Source organism: Xiphophorus hellerii, chromosome 12 (assembly GCF_003331165.1).
Source record: "Xiphophorus hellerii strain 12219 chromosome 12, Xiphophorus_hellerii-4.1, whole genome shotgun sequence".
Taxonomy (NCBI): Eukaryota; Metazoa; Chordata; class Actinopteri; order Cyprinodontiformes; family Poeciliidae; genus Xiphophorus; species Xiphophorus hellerii.
In genome coordinates this window covers 11,451,661-11,473,368 of record NC_045683.1, presented here as the reverse complement: position 1 = coordinate 11,473,368, position 21,708 = coordinate 11,451,661, and the positions used below count along the sequence as shown (strand labels likewise).

Here is a 21,708-nt window from a genome sequence, read left to right as displayed (position 1 = left end):
TAAAATTAGACATAAAGCAGGGGTAAGAGCAATCATACAATAAAAATAAACTAACACCAAAAATAAAGATTAGCAGTTCAAGTGGTGTCAGAGGCTGTGCAAATAGATTAGTGAGAGATAAGAGTTACGTCTAACTTGGGTTCTTCCAGTCTGGTTCCCACTGATGCTTATCTTTCTCTTTTGTACACTGCAGAGCAGCTGATCGGCTGACCTTATATATAAAATGGGACGTTAATACTCCAACTATCATATAAAATCTGTCTGTTCCCTTTAAAATAAATCCTCCTACATCCTACTTTTTGCTTCTGCTTCTCTGGAGTATTTTTCCATCTGCGTGAGGTTTTACATCAGCCGCTCGTGTCTCAGTGGGTGTTTAACCATCACCTGAGCTGCAGGCAAACGAGAGAGGCATCGGGAAGTTTGACATTCACATTACTGGCACTGATGCGCACAGCGTTTTAGGAGAGCCGTCTGTGTGTTTTGATGGATGGGATAAGGATGTTGGTTGAGACGTGTCAATATAACAGAATCTCAAATAGAAAACGCATTAGATGCCATCAGGCAACAGAACACCTCCTACTGTACAAACACTTTATCTCTACCAGGAAACCCTTTTTGTGGAATCAGGACACTTTAATTTTTGGAAACGTAGAAGGAAGTCAGCACATTCCCGTTTTTATCTTTGAGGCTTAGTTTGTGTTATTACTGAACAGGATGTTCACCCAAAAATTCAGCAGTATTTCCTCTTTTTGCTTATTTTTAACCACACACCAAAGGTTTTTTTTTTTTTTTTTTTTATCTTTTTGAGGCTGTCGTCTTAATATGTTAATAAAAAACATATCTGCAATCTTTTTTGAGAACTTTACAGTTGAGTCAAAAGAATTCAAGTCCTGTTTTTGATTAATAGCTCTGACTTTTATCTCTGTTATTAGACCAAATGCAACTTTATCCTGTTTATTAAAGCAGATAACAAAATGCTGCCTGTAAAGTTGCTCTTTGTTTCTGCCCCCGCACATTTTATCTCGAGAAAAAATATCTGAGAAACTTTCATTTCTCACCCACTGTGCTTCACGTGCCACATTTTGATGAGATGAGTGAAACCAAATGTTTAATTTAGCCATTTGTTTGGAGGCTACACTTGACTTTTTATCTGGTTTGATGCTGGTAAATTGTTCACATGGTGAAGTAATAAATTACAGAGAAGCATGTAGGTAATATTAAATTAGATTTATGAGCTGTCTGATCCATTCGCCTGTTGTTCCACCGTCAGCTAATAAGCATAACCTTTGCCGATGGTTTTCTTATTGAGAATTAAACTGTAGCGGTCTTGATGTGTTTAGCTGGGGGGTTAATTGAAAGGTCTTCATTCTCTGAAAATGACATTTTGCAGACAATTTATGCTTTAAAAGTCTTTTAATGTGAAAATGTGTAAACGTTCAGCAGATTAAAGTTTAGGTGATTTCCTGGAAAAATGCAGTAAGCATTCCTACAATTTTATAATTTTACTTTAGTTTTTCAGACAAAATTTTTTTTGTACTTAACCCAATTGAGACAAATATGTGAGTTTCCAGTACTACAGATTTATCTTGTCATCTTAAAATTATAACTTTGTTTTTTCTAAGAGGAGAAGTTTCTGTTATGATCAGAAATCTGAACTACCCCTTTAACCACGTACACATGTTGGGGTTTAACTAGGAATACACATAGTTAGTTGTTTTATTAATATATTTTTACAATGAACAGTATTCTGCAGTGATTTTAAAAGTCTAAATGGAGCTTTTGACCACTCCAGGATTTGGTCTTGTCCTTACGTGAAGTAGTAGAGAATAGAGACTCTAATCCTCTGAAAACACATTTAAGTACCATCATGTTCTATTTTTAGCAAAGTCAGCAGGTTGTTTTTCAACCTGAGGGAATAGACCTTGGTGTCCTAGTCTTCTGATGTTACTGCTGCTGCTGCTTTTAGGTTGCCTGATTGTGATTCAGATGCAACATGTCTGATTTCCACTTTTAGTACCGCCATGTTTTTCCTCTTACAGCAACAATCATCTGATATTAAGATTAATAATCTGTGCAAAAACTATTTCACTTCTCACATTTTCCCCTGACGTTTTTCCTTAGTACTTAAAAACCATTATTTGAACTCTAAATGACACATTATAGCTGTAATGTGACAAAACGCAGAAACAAATAAAGGGCATGACTATTTTCTGACAGAGCGGAAAACAGAAGTTTTATTGTTCACATTATACTGGTTGACATTGAAAACTTATAAATATGACAGATTTGACTATGTTCTCAAAAAGTACTATGTAAGAACGCAAGCCAGAATGCCTGACTGACAAAATGAAAAACTGGAACAGTGTGAGCTTTTTCATCTGAAATTATCTGGAAAATCAGACTGTTTTCTGTAAGTTTGGATTTTCTGTGGGGGATATCGGGAACATGTCAACGCATGGTGAAATTTCTCACAAACGTTGCCCGCAAAAGCTGGGACTCTTAGAACTCTAGAAATTGTTATTGTTTGACTAAAATGTGTACAAATGTCCAAAGTAGGGACTAATACCAGGCTATCTGTAAGGATTTGGTTTTCTCTGTGTTGATTTGAGTTTTTCTGTGTGTTTATTTTGGGTTTCTATGTCTTTTGAGTCTCCTGTTGTCCTGTCTACCTTGTTCCCAGTTGTGTCTCGTTCCTTGATTACCCTCTGTGTATTTAATGCCACCTGTGTTTCTGTGTCTTTGTCGAGCCTTAGCCTTTCCGCTCAGCTGTGCAGCCTGGACTGGGTACGCTGCGTTCTGCCTCACCACCTCTACCACATACCATGACACTATCTGAGCATGGCATACTGTCTGTTATTATTTGTAGCTTATGTCTTTAATGTGGGACAAAGTAGGTTCAGATATTGTTAAGTTGTCTGGGGAAAAAAAATATTTCAGTCAAAGATACTGACATTTTTGATGTATATTATTGTAGAATGGCTATTTAACCTTAAAACTGATCATTAAAATCCATTTTCTTTTTGTCTGCATGACGTTCACACAAAAATAAAACAAAAAGACTTGGCCATTTTCCACATCTGACATCTTTTATAGCCTTTTTTCATGAGATCACACTACTATTAAGGAAATGCTGAGGTGGATAAATTACCTGTTTGAGTGTTTAGGAATGCTGTGTGGCAGGATAAATCCCAGCTGTCCCGTTTGGTGGATACCGTAGCCTTACGCCTCAGGCTGAAGCAGGATTACCAGCTTCATCACAACATATTTTTATAATAATCCTGAAATCAGTGGCAATTTATTTCTTCTAGTCTGCACTTTGTCCTTCAGGTCACGCAACGATTTTTTCATTTTACATTTTGAGAATGACTTTTTACTAGTTACCAGGTAGTAGCTGTTGAACTCAGAGTAAAGCTACTGCTCTTCTTCCACATTAAAATGGCACTATTTTCTTAAATGCAGTGTGTCTGCAAACTAATTAAAAAGCAGTAGCATCACAAAGCACAACATGAGATCAGCAGAACTCCAATTAACTACAATTTCTGCTGCAAAGCCATGTTCACTGCCAGACTTAAGACACCACCAGCCAAACGATGCCCATGTTCTTGTAGAGCACAAAGTTGTGGTGTGCAAAATCTACAACGATTAACTTGAATTGTAGTGAAATAGATTAAACATGTTTACAAATTCTGTTCAAGTCCCAAATTCATTCAGAAAGCCTGTGGCTGGAACATAAATGAGCTGATTAGAGGCTTTGTTAGTCATTTGTTTTGGTTTGATGGTCTGCACCATTTTTCTCAATTTATGCATCATCAGTAACAAGACACAGTTTCTATTATATTAATAAGAAACTACAATAATATAACTATTTAACCGTTAACAGTTCGGGGGTCCGGGTTACTTTCCCAGCTAATCATTACATCCATAACTCTGAAATTTAACAAGACTCCCAGTGTTTCCTAATGAATCTTGTTTGAGTTTGCTATAATTTTAGGACAACTTCCTGCAAGTCTGTGATCTTTATATTGTTGACATACTGTATGAGTCACACTGCTTTAGAGATATATCATTCTCCTCAAACATAAATAAATATATAACATGCACAAGACTGTACAATAGATTAGAATATACTTTATTGATCCCCAAAGGAAAATTGCTTATGTCCTGAAAGCTACTCCATCCAAAGTGTTAAATATTGGTACATACAAACATAACCATACACAATGTAACATTTATACAAATATAAGTGTGATATTGTATGACTAAATATAAAATAAACACACAAAATGAATACATAATAATAACATATTAATCTATAAATAAATCCCTATTCCTTGTCATGTAACTGGAAAACGAAACTTTTGTACACCCAGTATGTTTGCAGCCTTCCAGCCTGAACTGTCAATAACTGGACAAAACACTGCACTGACTTTAAATAAATATCTCATTGTCCAATTGTAATCAGCTTAAATATACATATATATAATGAGCAGAGTCCAATTAAGTTGAAAAACTTTGCTGAGAGTCTAAACAAATGTATATATAGTCTTAAAATTGTGAGAAAACATTCGGTTTCTGTTTTCTTGCTGGCAAACCAGTGCCAGTTCAAACAGTTTACATCTGATCCTGTGCACTGAAACTTTGTTATGTTGAGAGACATTGCACACGGATGTTATCTATAAATCATCCAGACCGGAGCATAAACACATCCCAACTCTATCCAAACTTTATATTTAAAGCGAGGTGGAGGAAAACTGTCCCCAAGGACAGCTGCCCAACGCTCTTCGACTCATGGTGAGACGGACTGGGAATGGTTGGTCTGACAAAGAAGCTCATTTATATAGAAACAGTCACACTCAGTAAATTAAAATACTAATGAAAAATTAATTCATTTATGTGAAACACATTTTATAGATTAATTACAAACACATTGATGTTTTCAAGCCTTTATTTCACTTATTTCTTCATGAATGTTTATAACAGTTGTCCTTAAGTGTCATTTGGAAAATAATGACACTTTCTTGCAACTTTGCACTAAAAGCGTCAACTTTGCAACTGCTTCATGTTCATGATAGATGTTTTGTCATGTTTATGACAGTCTTCAAATAAAGTCAAATAAACTGCCACCAATAATGGTACATGTAGCCAGAAAGCTATAGAATAATTTATTAAAGGGACTTTGAAAAGTTTTCAAAGAAAAACTAAAGAAGGACTTTTGTACACAATAATAAATAAATGAATAATATAATTATTTTTAAGAAATCAGTGCTGTATTATGTTTTTCCTTGAGTTCCTGGAGATAAGCTGTACATTTTGCCAATCATTTTTATTTTCATGCAGCAGTTGAATTAAAACCTTTTAATTGGTGTAGACTGGAAAAATGAAATGGCAGAGTAGAATAATAGCTGATAACATTAGAAGAGGTGAAGAAAGGAGTTAAACATGTTCATCCAGTTAAGGCTGAGTTGGTGAAGGTTGTGGTGGGAGGTCATGTCAGAACAAAGATATGAAGACTTTTATTTTCTGCTTCCAGAGAGCCTGTTTTCCTTCGTTTTGAGCAATAGCTCTCCAGACTTCCTAAAAATATTCAGTGGCAGGAGCTCCTTAAATTCTGTACTGCTTCTACAGCTCTGCATGTTTTTCTTTAAGAGTTTGTCTTATGTTCCCAATTATTCTTTTATTTTTTGTTTTGTTTTTCTTTAGCTCTGCAGGGCTGTCCTTTCCTTTGCAATGACATGGTCTCTCAACAAATTACAGCATAAACATCAAAAGCGTAAATGTAAATCTTGTAATTGGTCTCCCACAATTACATCTGACAATGATTGCCATTAAAACTTTTCTCATAGTTTATATAACCCTTAAGAGCACATTGTTATATTGACCACATGACAAAGCAATTTGACTGTCTAATCCGTAGACAATAAAAGAAGAACTAGTCATTCTGATGGCACTAACATGTTCACTAAATTAGATATTTACTTTTGAGAGATAAACTAACTATGGAGTTTTGCTGTTTGTACAAAAAGCTTTAAGATATGCACTTGCTGTTTTGCAAACGTCAAAGATGATTAGACAAATGCGACAGAGATAAACTTTAAAGCAGTCTAGTTCTAATGACCCAATTATGTGACTCAAATGTGTTGACACATTTAAAAGTTGCAGGATGCCTTACCTGGAGGACTGAAGTTTGACACCTGATTTTTAGAGTTGTCCAATCTGATTTATACATGAATATATGCAGGTATATGAATCTGATGGAGAGAAAACGTTGAAAATGATGCGCAACAACTTAGCTTTTTATACCATAAATGTTGTAAAAAGCTTGCATATGAAGTCGACATTTCTTGTCAACTTAAAATGAACCAATTTACCAATTTCAGTTATGAAATGCTGTTTGTGGGTGTGTAAAGAGCTCATCCATGTTCCCATTTATCAAGTTTAAACTTGGAATGGAGACAATTTCCTTCAACTCCTAAGGGTTGGAAATTTGTCTGTGCATGTCAAGAGAGGTTTTGTTATTCCTCATGTAGGATTTTTTTAAAGAGCATTGTGCAAACCTTTATAGGTAGATATAAAATGAAAGACATTTTTATCTGAAAAATAAAGAAACTTCCCTTATTGCCTCAAACACCTGACCTTATGTAGTTTTTCCTCCTACGTTGGTTGCTATTCTTTTGTCATAAATAAGATGAAATCCAAAACAAGAATAAAGTATGTGCTATTTTCCACGTTATTTAGAGCACAGAAATACATGCGTCCAACAAATCACTTCCACAACACATTGTCGTAATTGTTTGGCTGATGAATAAAAGCAGTAGTACAAATTGTGAGTTCGGAGGGTATTTTTTCCCTTTGCTTTCTTTAGAGCACAAAGTTCTGCAAGAAAACAAGCTAAATTATATAAAAAAAGGCCCACTCTCATGTACAATTGTTTTTTATTACAATAAGTATGCAGGAAAATTGATTCTTTTAGCCAAGCTTGTGGTCATTACTTTGATTTCCAGTGGAAAATAAACTTTGCAGGTTATCTGACTTCAACAAACAAATCCTGGAAATGCACATTCATATGAAAGTCTAATCTCTCAAATCTACTTACAGTACATTCTGTAAGGTCAGAGGTTTGACATACACGTACAGTAACAAACAGCAGGAGGAAATATTCCTCTATATGATAGACGCACTGTCTTATGTAACATAGCTTGTTAAGGCCACTTGTAAACAATTAGCTACGAATTACACTCTGCGAGGTGGGAAAAAAAAAACCTTTTCATGGCTTGGAAATGCCCATGAGGGTTTCCCTGGGTTCCGTGTTAATGTCTGAAAGTGACAACAAAGAAAACAAGAAGGTGTGATTTTAATGTGAGAAGGGTCAGCATAGTGGGATGACATCAGGCAACTGGAGTCAAGCTCATTGGTTCCTTGAAATGTTCTGTCACAGCCAATGGCGAGTCTCGCATTTTTTTGACATTGCTTAGCAGATTTGTTGTAAGTGCAGCAGCACTGTTGCAGCTATAAAAATTAACATAATCTGATTTTAGCAAGAACAGCTCATAATACTATTTTATAAGTTAAAGCAACTAGTAAATGACAAATTATGGCCCACAATGGTCAACAAAATCCAAAAGCCACGAACACAACAACATCGGAAGTTGTTCTAATAGGGAGCCATTACTAGAAAAGCAACATAAATAGCCAGATTACAGTTTGCAAATATCCTCAAGTCCTTAATCTTTGGAGACCTGGTGAAATGTTTATCCCCAATGACCATCATTACCACTGGAGGCAATAGGATGAATCTTAGAAGCCATTCGAACTGTTAAACAAGGTGGTGGAAATATCATGTTGTGGAGGTGTTTTTGCTGTTGCAGAGATTAGTGTACTTTACAAAGGAAATGACATAATAAAGAATGAACGTGATGTGAAAATAATGACGCAGCACTTTGAGACATCAGCCAGGAACTTGAAGTTTGGAAACAAGTGGATCTTTCATGGACCTTATCCCACCAAATTAGTGTTTTGGAGCTGCTTTCACAAACCGCTGATATTTGTCCCAGAAAAATTACGTGGGCAGAGCTGAAAATGTGTATCTTATTAAGGTGGCCTATATAAAACCTCCTCTGGTATTCCTCCAACTTTTGCCTGTAGGAATGGGTCAAAATTCCTGCAAACCAGTAGGAGAAGATTGTGGAAGGAACCCAATAGCATCTAACCCAAGTCCACCGATTTAAAATGCAAATTCACAAAATAATTGAGGATTAACAGAAATTAATTTAAAATGAATGTCTCATAATTTTAGTCAATTAGCAGCTATAAAAACTAAAACTGACTTAAAATAGGAAAGGTTTGGGGCGTGCCGTGGTGGCGTAGCGGTTAGCGCGACCCGTATTTGGAGGCCTTGAGTCCTCGACGCGGCCGTCGCGGGTTCGAATCCCGGACCCGACGACATTTGCCGCATGTCTTCCCCCCTCTCCTTCCCCGTTTCCTGTCAGTCTACTGTCATATAAGGGACACTAGAGCCCACAAAAGACCCCCTGGAGGGGTAACAAAAAAAAAAAAAACAAAAAAAAAAAAAAAATAGGAAAGGTTTGTGAGACAAAAATGGTTAAGTATCTATTTGCACATAATATCTGGTTTCAACCATTTCTTGCTTCCATCTGCATGCACATTGTTTGATTGCTCATTTTTAAAATGTACCAGTTCAGCTATATAAGAACAAAGTCTTTCTCTCTTCTTACTGATGAACTAATTAATTGCTACTGTTGGATGAATTTGTACTTTCTAGAGTTCAAATTCAAGTGTCCAAATCAAACCGTGACAATCATTTTGATGATGCTAATTATCATGTCAGAGACACCAGCTTATTACTGTCTTTCTAAAGAACACTGTGTTTATTTTTCCTGCTGCTAACTGGGATTTAATGTCTTGATACAGAGTTCTCGATGTCCTTTTAGAGAAACATACTGTGACCAACACAGCTCAGTTTTGTCAGCAGGGTGCCAGACAGGCTTAAAAGGTGTTTGCATAAAATGTGGTGAAGAGATCAGAGCAAGATTGAACAGTCACTGTTTCAATAAAGGTTTGGCATCTGACAAATTCTTCATTTTTAGCTGAATTTCTGGAGAAGCTCTTGTTCAGTGATGAAGGAGAATGTCTAGAAGTTAGTTGTTAAGATAAGCATTCATCATAAAAATATTGTCGGCAGTTTGCCCCTCCGTCTCGGACTGAAATACACAACAATGAAGAATTTATGCACAAAACGTGCCTCAGTTAAATGAATTCATGCAGTTTTTTAAAATGTATCAGGTGAATTCAGATCTGTTCAAATTCAGAGAGAGAATGCGGAAAAGATCCAGAAGAAATCTCTGAAGTCCACCGCAGCCTTCGCCACATGTTCTGATTTGTTGTTCTGATTTTAGCTTCTATCTGCTGAGACAGTAATATATATTGACTGTGGCTTGAAAATATATATATATATATATATATATATATATATTTATATAAGGTTTTTTTCTGGTGTAATTTGTCATATTGAGATTTTAAGAATTTAGATATTTTCACATAAAAAACTTTCCACATAACTTTGTACTTTTTGTCTATCTGGCCTAATGTAAAGATATCAAATTAGATGTTCAAACACTTTTTTCCTTTAATTCCTGATTAATACTACTTATGTCAAATTATATTACATTACTGCTCCTCCCTGCGACAGACTGGCGACCTGTCCAGGGTGTACCCGGATGGATGGATGGATGGATGGATGGATGGATGAATGGATGGATGGATGGATGGATACTGCTCCTCGTTTAGGGTCCTCTACGTCTCTGATTCTATAATTGTATTTTTCTAATCATTAGTTGATTTAAAATGCTAACGTCTTCCTTGATTTTATTTTTTTATATGTTTATTCTTATTACTATTTTTATTTTTAATCCAATTTCATTCAATTATTGCTCTATACTACTTACATTTTCTAATGTTTTAGTCTTATGTAGTAGAATAAAGTATTTTTGATCATTATTTTTGCCTCGGTAGTCTTTAATGACATCAATACACCCCGGCGAATGTTTGTTTGCAAACAAAGTTTGCCGGAATTCAAAATGAAACACAAACGTCAACGGAGAGCGCCACCTTTCGCTAAATGTCCGCAGACAACGTTCACCGGACATTGGTTGGACGTTCACCTAACGGTCCTTTAACGTCCGCTCAACAAATGTAATAGTGTTTCAACTGGACGCGCAAGCAACGTTCGCCTAACGTCCATCTGACGCAGGTTGCGTTACCAGTTGTAGAGCAAATTGTTTTACTGAATGAAGGGGAGGGACTGAACTCCTCGAGAAGCTGGAAGGAAGAACTTTTTTTCAATGAACCCTCTGGTGTCTCTTTTACACATTTTACCTCCGTGTGTCCTGCTGACTGACAACCGCCTGCATGGACCAGTTTGCTGAGGATTTTTTATTTTATTCTTTTAGAAATCCCATGAGGACCGTCGGTGGCAGCAGCAGGGAGAGGATGCTCTGCATGGGGTGGAAAGTTTTCAGATAAGGTGCAACCAGCTGGTGTTTGGACAAGTCTGTAAAGATATCAAATTAGATATCTTCCCGAGCAAACAAGTTTCGTGTTTCGCACTGGAAGCCTCAAGAGAAGTTCTGCCCTCCCACGACGATGAATGATCCAACGACAACGATTAATCCGCCAATGAGAAACATACCTGCGACCGTCCCGATTCTTATGTTCATATTCGGGGTGGTCGGGAATGTCATCGCCATCGCAGTTTTGTGTAGAACTCGCAGAGAGAAAAGGGAGACCACGTTTTACACGCTCGTATATGGCCTGGCGGTGACGGACCTCATGGGCACACTGCTGGCCAGTCCGGTCACTATAACCACTTACGCGCAGGGACAGTGGCCCGGAGGGGACCCGCTGTGCCAGTACATGGGCTTCATCTTGCTCTTCTTCTCCCTGGCGGGGCTCAGCATCATCTTTGCCATGTCTGTGGACAGATACATCGCCGTAAACCATCCCTACGTCTACAACGACCATGTGAACCAGAAGTATGCCGGACACACCCTGGTGGCCATCTATATCTCCAACGCGCTCTTCAGCGCTTTACCCGCCATCGGCTTCGGGCAGGTGGTGATTCAGCACCCACAAACCTGGTGCTTCTTGGATTGGCGAACCAACCATACCACCCATGCCGTCTACACTTACCTGTACGCCGGGGTCAGCATTTTTCTCATCTTCGCCACTGTCGTCTTTAACGTGCTGTTGTGCGTGGTTCTGATCCGGATGCACAAGAACTTCTTGCGCAGGATGTCGCAGGGAACCGACACCGGGCGCAGCTTGGACTCGCGGAAGAAATCGACCAGCTTCGCACATCTGGCCGACTCAGAGATTCAGATGGTCCTTGTGCTCGTAGCCACAACGGTGGTGGTGCTCATCTGCTCCATCCCACTTGTAGTAAGTATTCAAGCTGCTTGTCATCCATGCGCACCATTACGCACTGCCATTTCAAATGATTGTATCAGGGAAAGTTGCTGTAATCCGACTACATTTGTGAAAATTGTATTTCTGTTCATCTGTCTAGCGTTTGGGTAACCACTAACGCTATTTATAGATGACTTCCATTTTTGAACATTATTTTTAAAAATGCCTGTTCAAACTGAAGTTTGTAAAGCACCATTTACAGGGTAGGAGTTTTACAGGAAAAAATAAACTATCATAAACTGGAGATAATAAATACATTAAAGTCATAACAGTAAAACTCAAGCATCACATAAAAGGAATAAATAACTGCATGATTAAATCTGATTAAATGATCGTTTCCCTCCATACGAAAAATGCAGAAGTTGGTTTTAATCCTAATTGAAGAGAGCCCAATGTTTTTGCAGATCAATTTTTCCAGGAAGTCAGAAACTAAATGCTGTCTTCCCTTATTTAGTGTTGATCCATCGATCAGGAAGTAAACAGGTTTTTTATGGTGCATGCTGACAGACAACCTCAGGTTGCATTTAGGCAGAAGACTATTCAGTGTTTTGCAGGCTATCAGGATGCCAGTGCTGTGATTTTAACAACTGATGACATGATTTATTGCAGTGGTGTTGGTCTGAACTCTGGCAGCAGCATTTTAGTTAGCAGTAATTATTATATACACGGTAAAGACAGCATCAAAAATATTCCAACCTGAAAATAAAAGCTTGCAGCAGTTTTTCTGTCTCCAGTTTACACAGGAATCCCAGACCACAGATGTTATCAAGAGGATTATTTATTAATGGACATTAATCTGGATGATCTATGAACTGGATGTTAGAATTTAGATCTGAGTTCATAATTAAACCTTTTGCATAGTTAGACTTCTCATCTTATTGAGACTAGCAGAGTCTTAATCTCTGACCTTAAATATTTGTGTTTAAAAGAACTGAGTTTAAAGAAGTTTTGACCCATTTATTTCTTGATTGAGTGATAAAAATAGTAGATGAGTAGATATAAATGTTTGCCTGAGGTCGGGTTAATAGGTATTGAAATGAAGTGACCCAGGAGTAGCTTCTCAAGGAATCTCTCATGTGATTTAGTTATGAAATTACACAAATTTCATAACTGCTATCAGTTATCAGACTGATAACTGCTACCAGTCTGATAACTGATAGCAGTTATCAGACTGCTATCAGTAGCAGTCTGATAACTAAAATTTATGCCGATTTAACACACTACCAGACAATCATCCGCTTTTCCAGGCCATCAATCATTACGTCATGATAAACTTCATCTGACTCAGCGCTGCGATTCAGGGAGAACTTTAATCTGGTAAAATTATTCCAATTTAGGGCTGGATGACATGGTTGAAAAACTTGTCATAATATAAGCGTTTCATATCTGTCGATATCAATAAAGTCGATATAAATAATTATGGATTACTTTTTTATTTTAAATATCTGAAATGCCGAACCGGTGGCATGACCGTTCCTGTTTTGCCCACAGTTTTCACTCCACCATGCCGTTGTTTCTTATTTTTAAGCTGTTATGAGCCATGGTGAAGAAACCGTACACTGACGCTGCGCAAGTTACTCAACATGTTGTTGCTAGGTAACCAAAGAGTGAGAGTTAGTTGATGCTACCACCAACCTAGCTTAACTCTCTGTCAGAGGTTGAGCAGCTAAAGCCTTTCCTCTGCCTACATCTCCCAGAATGCTGCACGGTTCTGGATCAGAGTTTAGTGAATATTCTAAATATTGAATATTCTATCAGGTGTGTTATCTATTGTTATTGATCACTGACATTGTTATTATCTAAAAGTCAATGCACAACCATCTGTATAGGTTTCATGGGCAATTCAGAAGAGATTCATGATTTTTCCTACAATGTCTATAAGAGAAGATTTACTTCTTATGTATTGAAATATATGGCAATAAAAAAAATATCCTTTTGAAATAATAATCTGTTTAAATCTGACACAAATTTGTGACTTAGAAATAAATATCTGTATAAAGTCATCTGTTGAATAGTAAATCCAGTAAAAGGAAACTTTACAATCGTTTCTCTAAAAAACATTATAAGGAATAACAACAAATGTTAAATGGTAAATTTACCATGTACCAATAACTAAACACAAGGATTAAATAATAAACATAGTCTAACTAAAATAATTAAGAACTAACTGATCTAAAGTAAAACAGAAACAATGTTGATTTAATCAAAACAAGAATAACAATGACAACAAAAGGAAAAACTGTGACCCAGGATTCTGACATGCATGTGTATTATAGAGGACTGCACAAGGTAAATAATACATGGTTCTCAATTTCTTTGTATTTTTCTCATTGTGTTGTTTGTTTTTTTTTACCAAAAAACAATCTGAACACATTGTCCTCCACAGCAACTATAGCTGCTGGTATTTTGGTGTATGTCTTTGCCATTTTCTACAGACTTCAATTTCTTGCAAAGTAACCCAAACTCAGTCCGATTGGATGGAGGTAAATTTTCTTGAAGATGATTGTTTTGTGAAATCAATAAAAGTATGAATAATTTGTCACTCGCTGTTTGCTTATGGAGTTCTTCTGGAAGGTTGACCCTTGCCCTACTCTCAAAAATTCATATTCCTCTAATGATGTGTATTAAAGTAAAATAAGTATATATATTTTTTTTTTTAAGTAAAAATCATGTATAATCTTTCTTCTATTTCCCAGTAATGTGCTTCACTTTGTTGCTCATAAGATCCCAATAAAATGCATTGAAGTGATTGTAACGTGACCAAATTTGAAAAGGTTTAGAGGGTGTAAAAGCTTTAGCAAGGTAGACCAGATGCAAGCACATCTGTACATCGTCAATGCATTTACCAACCAATGTGTCTCTGTTGCAGGTTCAGGTGTTCCTAAACCAGCTTTATAAGCCTCCAGTGGAGCTAAGCATTGCAAAGAGCCCAGATATTCGGGCAATTCGCTTCGCCTCCTTCAACCCTATCCTGGACCCCTGGATCTACATCCTTCTGCGTAAATCTGTTTTACGTAAAGTTATTGAGAAAATCAAGTTTACATTTGCCAAAACAGGAATAAGAAGAAGGTCAGTGGCAGTTCCCCTTTCAAGCGTTCACCATCTCGCCTCCACCAGCTGTCCCTCTGTGTACTCTCAAGACCCACAGATGGTCAGGCATAACTCTCAGGGTTTCCTCTACGTGTTGGAGGACATCAAGACAGCTACTGAAAGCCAGCTGCAGAAAACCAGGCCGAGTGACTCGGAACAGAGCGAAGGAGCAAGCGCATTCACAGAATTAACAGTGGTCACCTGCACAGAAGATCACTGATCACAGTGGAGGAGAAATGCATTCAACTTCTTTCAGAATAAGGAATGCTGACTTCTCATATTTCTTTCCTGAGGCAGAATGTCAGTTATTTCTCCATAGGAGAAGATGTACATTTCTTTTAGAAAAAAGAAAATGTGGAAACATGAAAATGGACGCTGAACTGATATTTTGTGACTCATCCACATGCGGTGAGAGAGCTCTGTTATTGTGAACATAGACGCAGGTGGCAAGTTCTCATTGGAAAATAATAATAATGCGGATTACTAGTTTCAATAAGATAGAAACTGCCTTTTTCCAGTGAAAAAAGCACTACAATTTGCATTAAACAAGTTTTTATTGGCACTGATGTTGTTAAGCTCTGATGCTGAAAATAAACAATGTTTGCACATCGAACTAGAGTTGAAATGTAGTGTGCCTATAATTATTTAAAGTAGCTCTGAAAATATCTTAGACCCCTAAGTAATTATATTAATTTAGCTTCAGTTATGACAAATATATTTAAAAATCTCAAAAAGTATTAACTGAGGGCTGGACGCAAAACCATTTGATGCTGTTTGTCAGATGTCAAAAAAACATCTGACAAACAAAAAAACAATATTTAAAAAAAAAACAATACCACTAGCATCACCATTATTACTGTTATTGCTATTTTTTATTATCATTACAGTTAATACTACGTAATAGCAATGGTATTCAAAGTTAGACTGGCTTGTACATTTCTATTGTGTCTCTACAAAAATGCCCCTCACAATGTGAGCGGCGACATCAGCACACAATCACTTAATTGATGTTTACTCTTGTATTGTCTCTGATCGTGAGCATTCAGCTACCTCAGTGAAGACAAGTTGAGATTCTGTGGGAGATTTCCTGCAGCCGTCAGTGCAGGACAGTGACGGTAGCGTGCGTAGCAGCGACTGTGTGCACTCACTGCACGAACCGTGTTCTGCAAAGTCAATGAGGCCGGTAATTCCGGAGAAGTGAGTCACAAGATATAAGGTCATTACAGTATATAAAAACAGCAGTGTGTGCAATTCCTGGGATTAATTATTGGTATGCGCTGCCATGGACAGACTCATCTCTAAAACAAACTCTGCTGATGCTTTGAAAGGATTTCTTGTGTTAGCTCCGTGACAAATGCACACCACAGTGATATATTGCAATGAATACATGCTCTTTGTTTCTCTGCCACACAAACATGCTATTGTAATATTCAAAACAATTTGTTCTCTTGAAAATTAGGGTACAATGATTCCTGTTCTATAACAGACGAGACTTAAATATTTCCCTGACTACAGAGTTTTGGTGAAGTCAGTGGAGATCTGCTCAATAATGTGGATTACTAGTTTCTATAAGAAAGAAACTAATACAACAAATTGTTGTCAAGGAGATAAGAGCAGTGAAACAATTCTCTAGTTTTTAGAGAGATCCAAAGAGATAAAGACTCAAAATTAAAAGGTCTGGTGTTACAGTTATTCAAATTTATACAGTACAGCAAAATAAATATTTTTTTGTAAAATTCTGGTATGTGTAGTTTTTAAATTGGGAAAAAATAAGAATACCTGTTTAAGCATTTCTTCCACAGCAAATTATTAATAGCAGAAAAAATAAAACATTTTGGTACAAATAAATGTGCATACTATGCTAGGAAAAAACAGTAAAATATGTAAACATTGCAGTCAGTTCAATGCAAAACAATAGCTTTATTCTGCAATTCCTAATTCAAAAGCGTCTGAGGGTCATATCATCCTCAGAGCAGTTTCTTAAATATGCTTCCTGCTGGGTTTTTTCCTTTTCTTTTTTTCTGAGTTTCAAAACACTTTGCTTGGTTTGGCTTATGTAAGGGGGGATTCAGCTGAGCTTTTGTCAGTAGTAAACATCTTACCTACACACAGTACTCAGTACCGTTTCAGTCTGGAGAAACAGAAACGTTCTCACAGAAAAGTGAAAGTAACTTCTGTTGTGAGGGTGACCAGTTGTAAAAGCTGATTTTTTGACCACTTGAAACAACTCTTATCTTAAAAGAACACATAATCTTGTTTTAAAGAGCTGCATTCTTTTGCATCTAATGATGACTTTTAGGTTAGGAGGTCTTATCTGAAGTCTGGTAGCTTTCACTCAACTCCTTGTCATTACATAATTAATCTGTTGCAATGCTCTGTTGTCATTACAACAGAGCAGATTTCTCATCTGCTCTGTTGTGATAAAATTTGTGAGGATATGAATTGCATTTTTAGATCACTGACATAAAAACAAAAGATCACCAGTTTTGAGCTGCTGCATATGTGCTGCTGGAATGCCATCTTGAATTCTTTATATAGCATTTTATACCCAGAATATTCAGTCAGAGGGATTTTTAGATTCAAAGGCATGACCAAAATAAAATTAACTACTATTTCATCAAAACAGCTGCAATAAGCCCTTTGAGTTCAGAGTGTTTTTATGCTGCTGTATCACTGTTTCGTTCTATTTATAGATTGAGTTAATTTTGATGAAAGGTGCCGTATTTACAGTGTTCTACTGTGTCAGGACAAATGAAGGAGTTTATTTCTTTAACAGGTCGGTATTATGTACTTACCTGGCTTGCAGTCCCATTTTATAGCACAATCAAGTAACTATGTTACCTTCAGTTGTGTCAAACATGACTTCAGAGAAATTTGACTTGACAATTGACAAATTGCCCCGCTTCTCTTTAAGAAGCTGCTGCTCTTTCTGACTCCCTTCTTTCAGCCCCTCATCACAACACTGCCTTTCCACTCTGCTGTTTACTGTTTTGTTTCTGAGCAGCTCTGGACTGAGGCGCAGTTTGTATCGTGAGCTCAGCAGATGTGCAGTTCCAACAGGTGTTTGCTAATTGTTGCTTCAGTCATCCCCGATGTAAGATGTAAGGATTTCTCAAGCATGAATGAAGGAACAGTACTGCTACGCTGCAGAAGCAACTTTAAGCAGAAAATAATGTGTAAAAAGACAACAGTGTGACTGTGGCAGTAATTTAACTCTAGAACTGGTTCCTCTCTCAAAATCTCAGCTGCTCAGTCAGAACTTCTCTTTCTCCAAGCTGAGGATGTTGAAGCTGCTCTCTGCTGCAGTAAGATACTGACTGCTGAAAATTATTCCCTGATTCATAAACAATCATAATTTTTGCTTTAATTTCCTCTTATGTAAGTTGACACCTTCTGCTGCCATGTTATTTTTTAAACTGCTGCTAAAATGAAGTATTATCAGCTTTGTGTCTAATGTTATATTGCCTCAAATGGTTGCTTAGCTATAAAACTGCATCCTCACTCTTCTTGTTTTTGTTATGCTTCCTTTTATGTAAAACTACTACAATTTGATTGGAGTCTGACATGCAGGTGTCTTGTTCAGCAAGATTTGTTTTTATTTATTTCAAACTGTTAATTTATTCACTTTATATTTTTTTGTTGCTTTAATTATTTGTGAAATTGTAAGGTGGTTACTGTTTTTTTGCAAACACGATTGAGTGTTGATAACTCAAAACGTCTGTGCGGTAACTGATGGGTATTTGTAAACTTAATGATGCAGCTGTAATTAACTGGCAATGTTGCTTCATTAAAACATGGCCTGTGAACTGCAGGAATACTGTATGTCGTCGCTATCAAGAGGAACTTGATGATGCATTATGAGCCTAAAGTTTTTGTTCTTTGTAGACATGGCAAAGAACTTTACTTTACTTATTACTTTACGCAGCTCAATTAAATAACCTCAAAATTCACAGAAAATTGAAAAAAAAAAAGTAGCACACTGGTTTAGTACTTCTTTATCTCAGTAATGTGTTGAAGGGAGCTGATGGTGGACTCTCAGAGAAACAAAGCAAACAAAGAGCCTCTAATGGAAAGAGGCTGGTTCTGAGGAAGAAGAACTGGCAGCGAGAGCCTCCCTTTTCAAACAATAAACACTTCCTAAGCCTCCAATTCACTGCAGATCATCTTAAACAAGCAATTCAGTGGCTAAAGAAAAGGCCGGGTCAGCCTGTCCTCCAAACTCTGGGAACATTATTTAATAATATATTCAAACACTGAAAGGGGAACTTCCAATATCAGGACATTGTGGTGGAAGTCCCTACGCACGTAGGTTATGTTTACCCTTCAGTTTCTGCAGAACCCTTAACATTTATTAATTATCAAACATAAAACTTATGTTATGAAAGTTATTATGTGAAATTTCCCACTGATTTTAGTCAAATTTAAGCCAGACGTACTTTGTATTTTACTGTATCATTGAATAATTCTTGTTTCTCTTTAATGTCTTCCACATCTGCAACCACAAACCTAAGAGTGTCTTATTAGAGTTTTAAGTGAAAGATCAAAATAAACTAGGGCTTGATTGTCACATGGATGGTTTTCAGATATTTTGCAAAAACAAAAAACTAAAAAGTGCATTTGGATTTGTGTTCAGCCCCCTTTAATCAAATGAAAGTTTGGTGCATTCGTCAAAGCTCAGTCAGATCTTCCCAAAGATTTTCATCTGGATCTGGGCTTTTACATAAAAACACCAACAAAGAACAATAGGCTTATGGTTGTAACAATATAGAAAAAGTCCAGAGAGTACATCATGTTCTTGGGCTTGAGGTGGTGAAACTTGACATCTGTGTTGTTTCAAAGCTGGGAAGCTGCTCTACATCTGTTTAAAAACAGCCTGTTCACTGTCAGCTCATTGATAAACAGCAGAGGGCACCTGCTGCTGCTGCTGCTGCTGCTGCTGCTGCTGCTGCTGCTGCTTCAACACATCTGCTGTCACACGTTGGAAAGGACACAAAACAATCGCAGGCTGAAAATATGACAGAAAAGACACAGACAATGAAGGAGCTGATAAATGTCTCTGAGCCTGTGACGAATCAGTCTGGTGATGGAGGAAATTGGACTGAAATGTAATCTGAAGTGAAAACAGGACCTTCAGAAGCAAGTTCAGCTTTAGAGCCGTCACTCTCACTAGGATTAGGATGTAGAGATGCTGGAGCTGAGGATGATGAGGTAGATAGGGATGCGTATAAGCAGCTCAAGGTGAGGAGGAAGGTCAAAAATTATTACCACCTGATAGCTCTCCAGGACATGAAAAGGTAAAATATCTGAAAATTCAGGTTTTCTGGTTCTCTTTTCTAGAGTTTTTCTTTTCTATTCAGAAAAACTCAGGCAGTATTTGTGTTCTGAGAAGCAGCGTAACGATGAGAACTCTCTGAGGCTCTGTGTCCAAGTCAGCTTATTTAAAACTAAATGATTTATGGTGCTTAAGTGTAACAATGGGAACTTACTGACCTTGTGATAGGTTATTAACTGAGCTGTGATTAACAGAGAAAGTGTGGTGGCGGACCAGAGTCTTATTTGGTGGTTAAATGATTAAATGATTTGTCAAGACTTCCCATAAGTGAGTCCAAAAGAACTGGCAGCGACAGCATTGTGAGCCGGGAAGCAGCTGGTTTCCAGTATATGTGCACATGTGATTGGAGCTGAGACGGCTTATTGTGACATTCTGTGCTTGAACCAAGTGCAAAACAGCTTCATTCATATAAGCACCTGTACAGTTCTGGTAAGGTGTCAGTGAGCGACATTTTCCTGCTCCCATCCGTTGTCTGTGTCCTCTGTTACCTGTCACAGCATTTTAATAAAAACAAAGTTCACTCTGAGCAGATCATCAATCACTCTATGGTGAAACAAGCAAAGACAGTCATGTACTCAGCACTTACACACCTATGATTGATCCAGAATGGCCAAAATGTGCAGGAGAAAAACTCAGGCAAAACACACACTGGGCCAAAGTCCACACAGAGAGGCTGCAGCCAAGACTTGAACTAGAGTCCTGCTTTAGCTGGGAGCCAGCATGAAGCATGAAATTAATTTGCAAAATGCCGCTTTCATTTTTCATTTGTAATTAAATTAACGATTTAGTTTTTAATGTTTTACTGCCAGTGGAGGTTTTTAATATGAATCAAATGACTCATGTTCCAGGCGGCATCCCGTCAGAGCCACTGAAGCAGTTCAGGAAAATCAGTTGCACGCACTAGTTTACCAGTTTACCAGTTTATTTTTGTTTATTTGATTGTTCAGTCAGTTCTCCCCGCCTCAAGTGAAATAACAAATTTCTCTCTTCTTCTTGGAGAGCGTAGAGGCCCGGATTCTTAGATTTCCATTTCTCCATTCAGTCATTTCATAATAAATAACAAAAACAATAATTACTTTCAGCCCAATCCTGTTAGATTTTATTGTCATGTAGGACAGTTTAGGACCTTGCTGTAATACCTCCACTGCTCCAGGAGACTCAGCTATGTTGTATGTTTATATTAGCCTACTCTGGTAAAACAATCAGTTAACTCACAACACATTGGCTGCTCATTCAGCTGCTCAGTCAGTTCAAACCTCATGGTTTTGTGGCTAATACACTCCTTCATGTCAGCATAAACTTCCACTTATTCACTGTAGGTTTGTCTCCTAAAGAGTCCTGGCTGTGGTTCTTTGTTGCTCACTCGCACAAATCCATGGAGCTGGCTCAGGTTACTAATTTTACTTAAAAACCAGAACACTGACTCTTTAGCTAGTCTTAAGACCCTGTTTTTATGTTTTATGCTATATTAAAAAAGGTTCTCAGTGGTGAGTTAAGGCCTTTAAGCCCTCAAGCTAAAGAGCATCATTGATACACACTAAAAGTTAGCAAAATATGATGCAACATTCTTGTAACATGCTTGTAATTATTTTTGTGATGCCTCTATGATAATCTGAACTTAAGGTAAAAGAAAACTATGAGACCAAGATGAGAGGCAGCTACATACAGTATATTACTGCAATTTAAACCCTCATCTGTGCAAGAGTACACCTTGGTGAAGTTGATTTTAGTTGCTGCTTTTACCTTTGTGTATGTAAGAACAAACAAAAAAGAAGATTTAAATGAACCAACTTACTGAAGTTCTT

General features: G+C 37.3%; 1 protein-coding gene across 1 annotated transcript; it reads left to right on the top strand.

Moving 5' to 3' along the window:
* The first annotated feature begins 10,016 nt into the window (after positions 1-10,016).
* ptger4a (prostaglandin E receptor 4 (subtype EP4) a) lies at positions 10,017-18,393 on the top strand. The gene is made up of 2 exons (XM_032577511.1): positions 10,017-11,454; positions 14,351-18,393. The coding sequence occupies exons 1-2, from the start codon at positions 10,660-10,662 to the stop codon at positions 14,789-14,791; spliced, it is 1,236 nt and encodes a 411-aa protein (XP_032433402.1). The 5' UTR covers positions 10,017-10,659; the 3' UTR covers positions 14,792-18,393.
* The last annotated feature ends 3,315 nt before the right edge of the window (positions 18,394-21,708 follow it).

What these genes read in the sequence shown, in the direction of transcription:
- ptger4a (XM_032577511.1), top strand. Translation starts at nt 10,660, where the DNA reads ATGAATGATCCAACGACAACGATTAATCCGCCAATGAGAAACATACCT. An exon ending in TCTGCTCCATCCCACTTGTA is followed by an intron (nt 11,455 to 14,350) that starts GTAAGTATTCAA and finishes TCTCTGTTGCAG; the next exon opens with GTTCAGGTGTTCCTAAACCA.